The sequence below is a fragment of the Falco cherrug genome, chromosome 7, assembly GCF_023634085.1.
Source record: "Falco cherrug isolate bFalChe1 chromosome 7, bFalChe1.pri, whole genome shotgun sequence".
Lineage (NCBI taxonomy): Eukaryota > Metazoa > Chordata > Aves > Falconiformes > Falconidae > Falco > Falco cherrug.
In genome coordinates this window covers 72554464-72569387 of record NC_073703.1, presented here as the reverse complement: position 1 = coordinate 72569387, position 14924 = coordinate 72554464, and the positions used below count along the sequence as shown (strand labels likewise).

At 42.4% G+C, this 14924-nt stretch overlaps 1 protein-coding gene across 13 annotated transcripts in view; it reads right to left on the bottom strand.

Annotated features, from left to right (window-relative positions):
• PLA2G4B (phospholipase A2 group IVB) overlaps nucleotides 1-14924 on the bottom strand; it is a 52453-nt gene that overhangs the window by 20944 nt on the left and 16585 nt on the right. For 10 of the 13 annotated variants that reach the window (XR_008733063.1, XM_055715311.1, XM_055715314.1 and 7 more), the window contains 5 exons: nucleotides 4908-4980; nucleotides 3547-3723; nucleotides 2775-2911; nucleotides 1937-2068; nucleotides 671-729 (listed from right to left, as the gene is read on the bottom strand). Coding sequence is in view for 12 of the 13 variants with exons in the window: in XM_055715311.1 (XP_055571286.1) it covers nucleotides 671-729; nucleotides 1937-2068; nucleotides 2775-2911; nucleotides 3547-3723; nucleotides 4908-4980 (578 nt within the window). In the remaining variant the exon portion in view is untranslated. Of the gene's footprint in view, nucleotides 1-670; nucleotides 730-1936; nucleotides 2069-2774; nucleotides 2912-3546; nucleotides 3724-4907; nucleotides 4981-10958; nucleotides 11077-11207; nucleotides 14589-14924 lie in introns of those variants that run through there. The other 3 variants (XM_027804756.2, XM_055715317.1, XM_055715315.1) reach the window with 3 other exon arrangements.

Here is a 14924-nt window from a genome sequence, read left to right as displayed (position 1 = left end):
CTAATCATGCAGTTAGCTCTGAGTGAACTATATTTTTATTTTTTTTTTGGTAATGGTAAGATCAAATATGCCAGAACATGTAGCTTAGGGCTTGGTGGTTGTTGTGGTGGTGGTTTTGGGTTTTTTTTGTTTTGGTTTTTTTCCCCAATCAAACTGGTGATAGCATTTAAAGGAGAGATAAAATTTATCTTATGGGGTTTTTTTTCTCCTCCAGACAACATTGATTACCACTTTGAGGGGGATGGTCTTAATTTTATTATTTGTTGATTGTGTATTTTTTTCAGCTTAACTAAGCTATCACCTAATGGGTGACTTTTCTAATACTGTCTACTCAACTATGTACATATTGTGATAATAATCCAAGTTTTCTGGTCTTTTAGAAACCACAGCATTCTAGGCATTGTTCAATTAATATTAACAACTTGAAGAGCACCTCTTAAATTTTACACACCTCTTGTGTGCAACTTATCACATCATACCAATGTTACTACATATACATGTTGAACAGAAGGTAAGATCTGTATGAAATACACTGACAGGCAGAATTAGCTGGGGAAGTTAAGGTAAAAAAAGTTTGAAACTGTAATTTCAGTTCACTGCTCGGAGGAAAAGCTGGAAGAGTTCCTCTTTCTCCGAGATCTATACCTTTCAGCTTTGGAATTTTACTCACATTCTTTCTATCCAGAATTCCACTTCCAAACTCTCCCATTTCTTAGTGCACCTCTCTTTCTAAAAACAAAAGGGTAAAATAAATACAGATTACTGGAGGCTGCAAGAATTTGGCAGTGCAGACACACCTGAAAAGCACTTCCATGGCTAACATCTCCTCTGCTAATGTCACCAAAACAGCTGTGTGTTACCTCTTCCAAAGCTGAGCTTGCAATGGAAACCACAGGCTTGCAAAAGGCACGTAAGAGTGCCTTTCCCCCATTATAGGATATGTAGAATTATACATATTTCTGAAGATACAATCAGAGGGCAAAAGCTTGACTGAAACAGAAATGCAATGGCTTTCTGCAAAGATGGTGTGCACTGGGGGGGAAAAACATTGAAGTCCAGCAACAAACGTGACTAATGCCAGTGTCATTTCCATGTACAACCCATTTAAATCACACTCACACTGAATGCAGCAGAGAGGAAGCAGGCAAGAGCACTCTGGACTGCAGTGGTTATTGAATCACTGTTTCCCAGTGACTCACCCACTGGCTGAGAAGTGCATGGCACCAGCCTGCAGTGTCACAAGGGAGATCCACCTTAACAGCTTTCAGCATTTGGAAAGTAGCTGTTCTTTTGGGTATGGACTGTCTCCTTCCTGCAGTGAGCATGTAGCCATCCCTCAGCCACAGCTCAGACAAACCTGGGAGTTGTCACGGGCCTTTCCCAGCTCTGTTCTCTGGGCAACTCTCTCTCACAGGCTCCTTAACAGTATACCAAAAATGTTAGCAGAACAGGTGTCCTTTTATTACAGGCTAGAGGAATCTGAATCACCTAGGAAACCCAGCATGAACACCAATGGGAGAAGCCTGAAAGAACCATTTCATTCAAGTGGTGAGTGGATTCTCTTCATGTTTTTAATAAAAAGTTGCCACTTAAGAGGAAATGGCCTCTAAGTGTGACAAAAGTGGAACGAAGCTGAAAGGATAGGAAGTTACTTATGTAGATTATAAAAGATAAAAACGACTGTTTAAAGATGCTCCCTGTTAACATTTCCCACCCACCCCCCACAGACGGTGGGCACGAGAGAGCAGCTGCTTCACTTTCTCAATCTGTGAAAAGAGATTAACGAAGGCGAAAAATCCAGCATGGCAACACCTGTTGTGATGAGATATTGATAATAACATGAGATCTGTTTGTGCAGACCCAAACCCCACCTAACATGGAAGCCAATGTGGACAATGGGGTCTTGCCAATCGCTTCCTGTATTTTCAGTTCTTACCTCTGATTTCAAAGCAAATGTCTCACGGAGCGTCTCTCCAGGTCTGATTCTAGCAACATTAAAAAGAACTGTGAACTGTGTGTCATCTTTGGTGAGTGGATCTTCATCACACACTGCCAACTCTAAAATGTTCTGGTAGTAGAAGAAAATAAATAAGAACTCTTATTGAGCTGCTATTACACAGAAACAAAAAATTGCTTGTAGGCTTTTGCAGCTGCTTGACTAGCACAGTGCTAAGAATAAAGCAATACGTGCTTTCCTTCAGGCATTTGCTAATGTGGAACACTTATTCAACCCACTCTTGGGAAACTTATCATGAAATAGGAGGCAACTACCTATAACACAGAGCTCCCACTATCCTGAGACAGAAGAGATGTCAGTGCTCTGCACTACAGATAGCCTGCCCAAAGAGCATACTTACTCAGTTTCTTCATCCCCAGAGTTCTCTTAACTACCCAGCTTAGGGTAGGATTAAATTTGTTGTCCACACCACAGCAACTCCTCTACCCTTCCCTTAAAACCACCAGTAGAGGGAAAGCTCTTTTCAAATTAGCCATCCAAAATAGCCCAGATGAAGCATGCTACAGCAGTACTTATTTCTCCCAGATGACAACAAAAGGAATCTGGACTAGCTCAGATGTAGGCATTGCTATCACTGATGTTGGTAACTGGCTGAGCGGAAAACTACTGCATACGTGTACTGTTTTGTGCTCACCAGACAGTTGCAAATTCTGTTACACAAGCAGTTACTTAAGTTATTTAGCACAGTTGATCAACAAGGTGTCAACTGACGATTCCCAGCTATTCAAAATGGTGAAATTTCTATTTTTTTTACTACCTCAACTTCTCTCTGGATCCTAAAGTAGAAAGTCTCATTCCAGACAGGGTTGTCAGAATTCTTGATGGTTTTGGTCTGAAGCTTTCCATTTGAAGCAGACGGCAGCCACAAGCGCACGTAGCAGTCTGATGCGGTCACTGCAGCAGAAAAAAATTAAAAATTAAAAAACTGATGCCAACGTTATAGATGAAAAGCAAGGCAAGGCCATGATTCTGGGGACTAACAAATATTACTACCTTTTTTAAGAATAAGTGAAGAAACCATTGTTTGCAAGCAACCAAGGAAAACCATCTAATTCCTGGGTAACTACAAGTTGCAAATGCACACACAAAGTACGCTAAGAGCCGTGTTTCCCACACGAAGAGAAAGAGGTATAAAAGTCCCCACTGACCATTCCTCTGGCATATTCCTTACAATTCCGGTCAACAACGTTAAAAAAGTTTAACTGAAACTACAGGTAGTTCCAAAAAGAGCTGTTAGGATGATTACAGGAAAGGAGAACACACATTACAGAGAAGATCAGAGGAGACTGCTGGCTCAGTGCGGCAGCACAAACATGCGGAGGGGACACGATGGCTGTCTAGAAGGGTTAGGTATGAGGAAAGAAGACCTGTTGTAGCTAGAGGCCAGCGCAGGCCCATGCACACAGGGGCCTGAGTGAGTCAGGACTCTTCATCTCGCTTCCAGCCTACATCTACTCCTTATGGTTAGTGCAGTCAGTGCCTCGAGCGGCCATCCTTTGGGAAAAGCCACGGTGGGAAAGCACATTTACTTTGTGATGCTTGGCAACGGTGTGAAAGCAAATCTCCAAGGTGGTGTCTTTCAGAGCTGGAGTCTGGAGTTGACTGAAGATGTCTACTGCAGCCCGAGATGCCTAAATACTTCAGACTGGTATCAAGCAGTGAATAACATTGCCCCGCAAGGTTTTGGCAGGAAAGTGGAACTGTCCCTTCAATAGAGTAGATAGAAGAGATCATTGAAACTCAGAAACACAGGCCTTGTCACACTACCCTCTCTCGTGACCACCTCTGGACTTTGCCACGTGGCACATGCCACAGGAAGCCCTTCAGCAGGCAGCTAACCAGCCAACAGGAGATTCGCCGGCTCCGGTCTCCCCCCACAGCTGGTCTTGGCCAAGGTTGGCCAAGTCTCCTTCTCCGGGGGCATTCAAACCTGCCCGGATGAGCTCTGTGCAGCCTGCTCCGGGAGAGCCTGCTTTGGCAGGGGTTGGGCTGGGTGGTCTCCGAGGGTCCCTTCCCACCCTGGCTGCTCTGGGATCCTGTTGTGCTCGGCCCTGCATGGAGAGATGCGAATGCTCTTGGCTGCAGCTTGCTGCAAAGTGATGCTTTTTTGGCTGAACATGTCGATTTTCACTGGAAGAATACACAGGCCAGAGGTTTCAAGAGCATGAGAAAAGGCAGCTCAAGGTCTCTGTCCTGACTGAGGAACCCACAGGAGGCCTCTGCAAAAATGGAAGCTGAATGGCTGGTCCCTAGTACATCTTGAGAAGGAGCCACAGGAGACTGTGAGGGGGAGATAATGAGGCAAAGAAAGTTCAATACAGAAGTACCCAGAAAAGTCTGTTTTGCCTGCACATTCAGCACGTGCTTAGGGCTGGATCTGCAGAGGCCCTCCTTACCCAGAAACCATCCATATAATTTAATGTGACTGGTCATCTGAGAACAGCAAATACCCCAGATGATACTGTATTTTAGAAGGCTTGAAATTCTCTAATTTACCTTCAATTATTGTGTATAATTGATACGTTTCAATAAAAGGTCCCTAAATATGTGGCCTGTGTTTCAAAATTCCAGTCCATTGTATGATTTACACCAATTCTGAACATCAAAACCAAACAAGCAGCTTTACAAATTGCAGCCTCCTCACAAGGTCTACCTTCCCTTGTTGTTGGCCCAGAAAATTCACCTGGGAGTCTTGGGTTTCACCAGTTCCCTGGAATGCCACTAGATATGTCCTTCAATCTAATGATACCTCAGGCATTTGATCTAATTATAGCCCTGGCATTAGTACTTCTATGGCTGCGCTTTATGTACATTGCTTGTATACCTTCACAACTTAGGAACGTTGCTTACTGTAAACTCTGACTAAAAACACAATCAAACCACAACTCACACAGGTCTCTTGACTTGATGTTCTTAGCTTGTATGATTCTTACAGAAAGCATGTGGATGGGGCAAAACTTCATCTGCAGAGAAAACAAACGCGATTAATTTTATCAGCTCAAAATACAAAAACAATATGCATTCTCAACAGTACAGGGGACAGCCTGTCCTTCTGTTTGTCTGTTTGAAGCGAGGGGATCACCCTCCAGTGGAAGTGCACCATGCTGAGACAATAACATGACTGCATGCTGGGCTGTTCACTAAGTAGCTTGAGTAACAGAACACGGAGAAAGAAAACTCGGGCTCAGACAATGGTGTGGAAAGCTTTCATAGTCACCCCAGAGGTGCCTGTTTTCATACAACGTGATCCATGCACAGCTGTGGTGACAGTTGTATTGCCAGTCTGCCAAGGGTCTGGTACCACATGTAGGTCAAAACCAGGTCTTTGAAAGGCAACACTAGGAACCTGCAGCTGCCTGCCTGGCTCCTGGCACAGCACTGACACTTGGCCAGAACATGGTAGTTACTGATGTGAGCTAGAAACTTCTGGCTGTATATCCCAACTAGGACTATGGTTTTGTGATGCTTGTAAGTAGGTCTAGCTCATCTAGAGAAATGCACTACAGACTTTGCATGAAGGGACCCAGCAGAGACCCTTCAGATGAAGAAAGTAGTGCCCTGCTTTGGGGCATAATGTCACAGAATCCCACATCATTAGGTATCTTGAAAATAAACCGAAGGCAATGGAGTCATTTCCCTTACAGACGTGAAATTTATTTCTATCATAGGCAAGCTATTGTCATAATGCTTATTTCAAGCTACTTATTCCTAGCTCTAACAAAGAATCAAGCTTCCAGCCTAAGCTGGTCAGAACATAATTGGCCATTTTCAAAAGATGCTCTGATAAGCTCAATGAACACACATATACAGACACGTGACAACCTTAACACTAAAAGTGGGAAAATATTTCCTTCTTTTTTCAAACTGGAAGATTGAAATTTCTTTTCTATTTTGTCTTGAGTGTTTTCTCTATTTTTCTGCATACTAGCACAGCTTGTCAGCAATAATAACATACAGTCCTGCTACCACTAATAAAACAGGGCCACATCATGTTGTGTTTCATTAGCGTAAAAGGCAGCTTAAACTACTCATTAACTGAAACACCCTATCTCTTTGTCTAAATGAGAGTATCTCATTACACTAACTAAACAATTTGAGAATTTTATTTTGAAAGTTAGCACTCTAATTTTCCTGATACTGAAATTATTAACTTTGGAGACACAAAGTGCTGGGGAAGGAGAAACTTCTTTATAGAAGGAGTCACTCACTACAATTAATCTGAAATTCTTTTTAAATGGGTTGGAGACTATTAAGCATGTTTATTCGTTTCATCCAGTTTCACTCAGTTCTATTTAGAGGTAAATTTTAAATCAAACTGATACCATTTGAACTCTGTATTTGGGTTTGGTGGCAAGGTGTTGGTAGCAGGTGGCTGCAGGGGTGGTTTCTGTGCGGAGCTGCCCAAGGCCCAGTGCAGCAGCGGTGGGGGCAGCCTTGGGGGTCATGGGTTTAAGATACATTTGTTCTTGTGTGACAAGAACCATTTCTACTATGTTATCCTCCAATTTGAAACTTACATATTTAGAACATTCTGGGTTTAATGCATTCTGGACATTACAAGTTCCAGCTGGGACGCTTCCATATGATTCCAGTTGTGCACTGAAAGAATTTGACTAACTTTGCTGTGTAAATAGTTATTTAACATTAGAGGTGCCCACTGGAACACTCAGTCGGCATTCCTAGTGGGTTTCATTAACATGAAATATTGAATTATGTAGACAATTACAGAGCTGTTTTGAATTAACACATTAATTCTGTGTTCTTTTGTAATCAACCTGCCCCTTGCTCAACAGAAGCCCAAACCATTCCCAGAGCCCGTCTTCAGTGGAGAAAGATATTGGTATACAATTTGCTTTGAAGCTTTTTTGATGAAAATTTCTTAATTGCTTATAAAAATGGTGCACCTGCAGTTCACCATCAGAGCACTCTCAGTTGTGATAGGGGTCATGTTTTCCTCCTCTCCCACAGACAGAGAGCCTCACTACTCCTCCCTTCCCCCTTCAACAGCAATCACTTCCCTTAAACATGTCAACACCTGCACACCAATGGAAACGTCAAAGATGACTGTTCATTACTTCTGACTTGGTGCAGCTTAGTCCTTGTGTTGTTGCAAAGTAAAAGATAAACAGGTTCAGATGGGTAAACGTGGCCATAACAAACCCTATGGGCTGTGCAAATCCCCAGCAGAAGCCAGAAGCCATCCTACTCCCAAGACATCAGCTACTCCAGCCTGCAATAACCATTCAGAATAGAACTAATTCTTTTTTCATCAGAAAAAGGCAGGGCTAATTTTCTAGAGTCTGATTTGAGTGGTCTAAAATAACATCCTTGCCCCAAAGCGCTGGCACTCCAGAATACCCTTCTAGAAAAAATAATGATGGTTAGAGACCATTTGCTGTTTTCACAACATGAAAAGCAACATGTAATTCCATGATTAACACAAATTGGTAAGTACAGACACTAAATCCCGACAGCTCTTGACAGTCCTGCAGCTGTACTGGTCTTGGTCTTTTTAGTTCACTTCCTTGGGAGAAACGTTGTTCCCTGCATAGGCACACAGAGTAACAAAACCCCTCAGTAAATATCCAGGACGAAAGGCGGCTTTCCCAGAAAAGCATCATTCTATTTTTGCTGGAAAATTAGTAGTGCCATGCTGAGGCCAATTACAGAGTGCAGACAATCTACGTGTCTACATTTGCATCCTAGACAATAACACTCCAGACCAATAAATAGTAGGATGTCCAGAGACCCAAAGAGTAGGCTAGAAAGCAAGGGGTGGGGGGGAACCAAAAAAAACCCCAACAGACCCCAAAACACAAAAACAGAACCAAGTTTCTTTTCCCTTGATAGCTTTTAGTACTAAATTACATTTCTGTACTCTCAAAGAGAGTTTTGAGGGGGAATCATTTCAGATTTAATACGCAGAAAAGTCAATAAAGAGGAGATAAAACTAGCATAGCAGAATTGCCACAGCTGTGTCAAACCTTAAACTGCAAATCCACATGTGTTGCCAACATCTCATTGATTGTAATAATACATTTGCTGGCCAGCTGTCTGACTTCCAGGGAATAGTCATATGCCAGTCAGCTTCAGTAAGGCACATAATTCTCCTGTTTACAGGCAGTTAGTCACTTCAAGGTTTCATCTCAAAAAGGCAACTCAGAGTATAAAATCTTCTCAAAGCTCATAAATAATGAGGAGCCTACCAAAGACGGACTTTGGGTGGCAGCAAAATAAGGAAAACCTACCAATAGCTCATATGTTTGATTTCACTCCTTATTGCCCTCCATGCTGCTCCAAGAACAAAACCTTATGGCCACCTTCACTAGAAGGTTAGTCTTCTATGGGGATAGCTTCTGCAGAGCCTGGCAATCTGGGAACCTTCTCCTATCACCAGCTCTTTTTTTCTAATCTTCAGCCCCACTCCCCAAAAGAGTCCTCAATTTGTGCATGTTGGAAGGCCGATTGGAACATCTGCATTTCACTCCCCCTGCACCAAACCTAAGCAGTTCTCTGAGTGAAGTTATCATCATGGGATAACACCAAGTTTATGAAGTTTTACTTGGGGAGTTTGCTCTGTCTTTTGACTCTCTGTAAATAGCTGTAGGAATTACCACTCAGCTTTACCAATATCTTTCAGACATGAATTATTACTCCTTTCACAGATCACTTTCTTTCTCCAGTGGTGCACTAGAAGCTATATTATGTACAAGATCTTTCAGCAAATGTAATCATTTGGTGTATTCTTACCATTTATTTTATCTTAGATCCTGAGGATTTGGTTCAACTACAGCTTAGCAATTTATCAAATTAAGGCTAAGGCTATAAGCTTCTAAATTATAAAAAAAGCTTCATGACCTTCCTGGTTCCAGAGCACTCTCTTCCACACAGATACTTTAACGTCTCATACAGGCCGAGTTCATTAGCCCCTCTATCAGTGAGAACACTGCCGTGAATACTGCTAGCAATTTGTCCTTCCAACCAGCTACCTATTTTCATTAAAATTAGCGGAATGCAAAGTCCTGGTGGGAAAAGCAACTGACTGTAGAAATATGCAAAACCAGGAGAGGAGATAGAAGGAGTGAGCATGACCATGAAAGCCTCATTTTCCCTGGGAATCACAGTTATCCAAAATCTTATCATTGGAAGTTGAACAGTTAGTGAGGAAATCTCATTTGCCTTACCAGTATTTATTGTAATTTCATATTATGGATGGGTTGTTTCAAGAGCCATTGCGGATTTGGGGTGCACCCCCACTCCTATTCTCTTGGTCACCTCCTTACATGTATGAATGGCTCCCTCAGGGCTTTATATTGACAGAATTTCTGAGTATTTTACCACGTAAAAATTATTCTGTAGTTCACAAAATAAAACTGCTAAAGAGTGATCATTCTTGTGCGAGCAGAAGAAAAGATCATGTCCTGAATATCAAAAGCATTCCTAGGAAGTTGTAAATTAATATTGTCCATCACTCCTGTGCCAACTTGGTAGCTTTTTTTAAACAGCAAAAAATTAACTGGGAGACTTTTAGTAGGTCTTCCTAGATAGTTCAAAGTATCCACGCTTTTCTAAACAGCTTGCTTTTTCCAAAATAAAGAAAACAAACGCAAACCCACTCTGTTCTGATTTCCATATCAATTTACCAATTTACACATACTGAAAAATGCATTTTCCTGACAGAATGGCAGAGCTATCTGCCAATACCAGTATCAAATGAATCTCCTTCCTTGGGGAGAGGAGCTTTCTGACCTGGAACTATGCTTGTACTTGAACCTCTTGGCAGTGTTGCCTGTTAACCAGGAGCATGTCTCCATGCATGGAATAGCAGCTGCAGCATTAGGATGAAATGCAAGAGCTTTTGCTGTAACTGAGACTTTCTGGATAAAATTACATCTCATCTATCTACTCGTTTATCAGATCCAGAATTACCTTAGTAGATAGAAAATTGATATTTAAAATTGATGGATAATATTTATAACTAAATAGATGGCTCTGGATCTAACAGATAGATAGACCAGAAACAAATTTTATCCAGAAAGTACATTACATTAATAATTTATATTCTTTGCCCTGAGCATCCAATGTTTGAATATTTTTATTTATCATTTGAGCTACCTGTTCAAGCTACTGATACTTTCCTGAATCTTTAACTTCACCTGCAAATATTACCACAGCACAAGTATGGTAAGTATTCCTTATTCTTAGTGATTCTCTATAGGCCCTAGCATGTAATACTGTGTCTCACTATATTTAAAATGCATGAATGCCCACATTTATTTGCTGCAAAATCCAACGTAGGGTTTGATACATAAAGAACAATCAAGTTGTAAATAATTCACATCTTGCATTTTGGACACTATGTCCGTTATTTTTGAAGATATCCATGAGAAAATAATCGTCAGCTAATAAATCTGTTGATTTATACGAAAAACTGTCAGTTAAAAATCTGTGAATGGAACTTACTATTAGAAAAGTTGAGCCCAGACACAAAAAACTTCTACTAGAAACGCACATACTGGAAGCATTACATAAGATAGCTAAACCAGCCAAACAGATCATTGGAACTCTCCCCTGCAGCTAAAGCAATATAAACTGTGCTTTGATGCTAGCAAAAGCTGTTGGTTTTTTTTTTGGCAGGGGAAAGCAACAAACCTGTGCTGCCCTGAGCAAAGCGTGCCGTGGGGCGAGCATGTTTGCTTGACGCTGAGGTACCTGCCATGGCCGCCCCTCGTCTGCCGCAGCGCTCGGCCGGCGGCATGCCTCCCGGAGCAGGGGAGCGCTGCATTCTTGCCCAAGCTCGCGTACCTGGCAGCGGAAAGTGTGCAAGGCTGGGGATGACGTGCCACATGGCCCGCAGCACTCACCTCTGCGCCGCGGCCGGGGGGGGCTGGGAGCACTGGACCTGGCGTGGGGGGCCATGGCAGGGCCACCACGCGCTTACCTGGGCTGGTGGGCTCCCCATGGCGGGCCAGATGGCGACAGCACACAGAACCCAGTTTGGGTGGCAGACCCGTCAGCTGACAAACACGCTCACAGCTTGTTGTTGCTGCTGAAATAACCTGAAGGACACATATAATTTATAGAGGTGCTGAGCTCCACCCTCTGCCTCCTCTGCGTGGAGGAGCGCCTACCTACATCTGAGAGGGAGAGCTGCGGCGGCAGAGGTGAGGGAAAGCTGCCGGTAACACACCTTCACATGCTTCCTCGTTGTTCGTTACTGGCCAGACATTGTCCAGCCAGGTTCTCGGGTGGACTCAGAAAGTCCCTTCATTCCCCATCTCTTCCATCTAGCTAGAATTTTCAGTATCTTTTAAGGTCTTCTACAAAATACTCCAGAAACAAACAAAGGGAGGGGATAAACAATTCTCATCAATTAAAATTTCTGGTGGAAGACCAAATGCTCTTTTCAACTCTTGTTTTAAAACATTATTGGGAATCTTTCTGCCAGCTAGTAAATCAAGCCTCCTTACTTTGAAGTACCTACTGGACAATTACCTGCCCAATGCAGAGGTGCGGGTGAAATGGAGATAAATATTGGTAGGGAGAAAGCCACACACCTTCTGGGCTTTCCCCCTCTACACACTTCTCATAAGAAGATGACCACGTGATTCCCATCCTATGCGCCCATCAGCTTGCTGGTGACGATGGTGGGTCCCAAGGCATCCTCTGGAGGTGGCACAGGTATGGCTCCCTCCACCTCTCTGTGCCTACTCTGAGATGCCAACAGACAACCCACAGGGTGCCTGTCAGGACATCGCTCCAGGCAATCTGTTCTAACTGTACCTTCATACACACTTACCGTTTCCCATTGGATGTCATGCAGACCCAGGCTTGGAAAAGCCCTGGATGCCACCATCAGTTTGCAGTAAGAAATATCCTCACTGGGAGACAGTAATAATCAGATAGGACCAAGCCTCACCAAACAAGCAGTAGATGCTTCACACTGATGGAAAGGGAGAGCTTCAAGAGTTGTTTTTCTTTCATTTAATAGTAGTTAGGAGTCTGGCTTTTGGCAAAAAAAGAAAAAGAATGAGATGTAACCACAATAACTGTTTAGGAAAAAAGGTTTACCCGAGAACTTTGGCGTTATACTTTTCCTGAAAGTCAAGATGCACACTGTAGATCGCCTTTAAAAAGCGTTTTAAAGCTTTTTAAAGCATTCTGCACAAAAAACTGTTACCAGTTGAAAGTCAGTTCTAGTCAGATGTTCCTGGGCTTATGCAAGTGACAACCAACTGCTCAAACTGACATTTCACAAAGACTCTGTTGTGGCTGGCAATGCAGCCACCATGCTCGTGGTGAGGGCTGGAGGCAGGCTCACCCAGCAGGGTGACAACTTGAGGGCTTGGTTAGGTTGTCATCTTTGAAATACTAAAAAGAAAGATCTCTCAAACAAAGGTCTGCTGTGTATGCGCAGCAAACCAAAGGGCAGCAACAGAACTCCCAGAAAAATAAGGCAAACTCATCAGAAAGCTCTGAACCCCAGATTGCTATTAACCATGCAGAACTTGTGCTCCTGCAGTGACATTGTTTTGACTGCCTCACTTGAGCATTTCTGCAGAGGCAGTCAAGACTGCAGTGCAAGCATTCCTCTCCATGCTTCCTTGGTCGGAGGAGTCCACAACATCCCAGTTCCAGAGATAAGGAAAGAAGTGGCAGAGAAAGCCAGGGGGAAAGCTCTTTATTCAGAGTCGAATTTGGGTTTTCCTCCTTTATATTGCTGTTGCAGCTTTGATCACAGGTTCTGTTGCTGCAGTGAACTGAGAGATCAAAGTAGTAGGCTGACAAATCCACCTCCTAAAGAGAAGGCAAATAGAAAGAAAGCCAGAGAAAAATAAACTCCACTCAAAAAGAGGTATATCTGCCTGGAAACGGGGCAACACATTAAATACAGAACAGCTGCATCAGGGAGACCCAGTTCTTAATGGAACAGGAAAGAAGGAAAAAAGCTCCCAGAATGTCTTCAAATCAAGGTGCAAAAGTTATTCTGGAGAGCTATGGAACAAATTTTTCCAATAGCCCCTCCAAGAAGTTCATGTTTCCAACAAATCAGCGCAGCCAAAATACATAAAACATTTTGTGCTGCTTGTCAACAAACAGCACATGCTGACACGTACCACATCTATTTCCTCATGGACGTGAGGGAGGTGGGCTATGTGATATCAGGCCTTACTACAGACACAAAACACGTACAGCATGGGGACAGCAAGACAAAGGAAGTCAACTCATAAGGAAGGACGGACAAGCTAAAGGGTTAAATCTAAAGCAAAGAGGGCACAGTACAATGCATTAGGGAGTATTTTCAAGAAGGTACAGAAAGTCCTCCACCCCACTCCCCTTTTTAGAAGGGGGACATAGTCATGCCAGGCTCTTACCAGTGGAGTTAAATTCAGAAAAATGCAATACTGTACCTGCAGCTTCAGTTTGTAAAAGGCTGTTCAGGAGACAAAGAGGGATTCTAGAAAGATTGTGGGTTAATTAAGTTAGTTTGCTCCACTTTTATGACTGAGTCTTATTTCTTTTTTGAATTAACATAAAGAAAGTACTTGGAGATAAGCTATGCGGGGAGAAAATTGATTAAAAGACATATCAAATTACACTACCTGTTGGCACTTGGATAATGCACATGTGAAACAGGATCAGAACGGAAGGAATGTAAGCCCATGCTGCTACCAGTACACAAGAAACAAGTTAATTAATACAGTGTTCAGCTTCATGCAACATACTCGGTGGGCTGCTCGCTAACAGCCCCTTGCAAGAAGATACTCAGAGTCACAGCTGAGCTGCCAGATCATAGAATCATATCACAGAATCATTTCAGTGGCAAAAGACCTTTAAGATCATCAAGTCCAAGATACCAAGCAGGAGAATGCTAGTAGCTCTAAATGGCTGCGATTTGGATGATCCTGCTGCTGGCATAAACTTAAAAGCTAGCTAGGACAGAATTTATAAAAAGTACTGAAGACTCATTTAGTGGATGGAGTTCATTATTTACCCCTGCAACAGCACAGCAAAATTTCATACACACATCTCAACTCTGATGTACAAAAACCTGACCTCAGTGAAGCACTTCAAATCTTCATCGGCCTTCCTTGCTTGATCCTAATGGCTTCATGTGCAAAGACAGCAATTACTGAAACACTCTACATATAAGTCTCCTGTGATTTTGTTTGAGAACATTAGTTTGTTCATCCCATGAAAGCCGTTAAGTAGAGGTAAGTGATGGATTTCCCTAGGGCTAGATGCAGTCACACTGTTGAGGAGATTGAGGTGGAAGACAGTGCAGTTTTGCAGAGAATTCTAGTTATGCCAGACAGTGACAATGGGAGATGACACTTGCTTTCTCTTTGCCTCAAATCAGTTTGTACTTTGTTCAGCTCAGTGTCTAGGTCAGAAAAGTTATAGTAATCTGAGAAAGTAATTGTCTCTAGTAAAATTCAAACAAAAATTTTCCAAAATGTTCCCAGAAATTGGGCAAAAAAGTAATTTTTTCCCCTAGCTCATCCCCCAATTTTTTTTCCTTGTATTTGAGTTATTTAACCACTGTAAAAAATAACCCAAACACAATTTATTAAAACATATCTCTGTTTTTCAATTCAACATTGCCACGTGAAACTAGAAGCTATAAAGCAAAGTTTCAGCAAGCCCAGATTTAGGGACCTTTCAAAACCAAAACATTTAATTTTGAAATAAAAGCTTTCTACTTTTTCACTGCCTGCCCCCTCCCCCTTCTTTTTGAGCAAAACAACACAGCTAATTATTTGAGATCCCTGAAAGTTTTCCAACCATTTTCAGCACGCCTGATGTTAATCAGAACAAAATACCAAGTTGTCTCTCTGAGGAGCAGTCAGGCAATAGCAGCATTTGTAAATGAACCCTCCTGCTGGCTATCGAGATCTAAACCTGT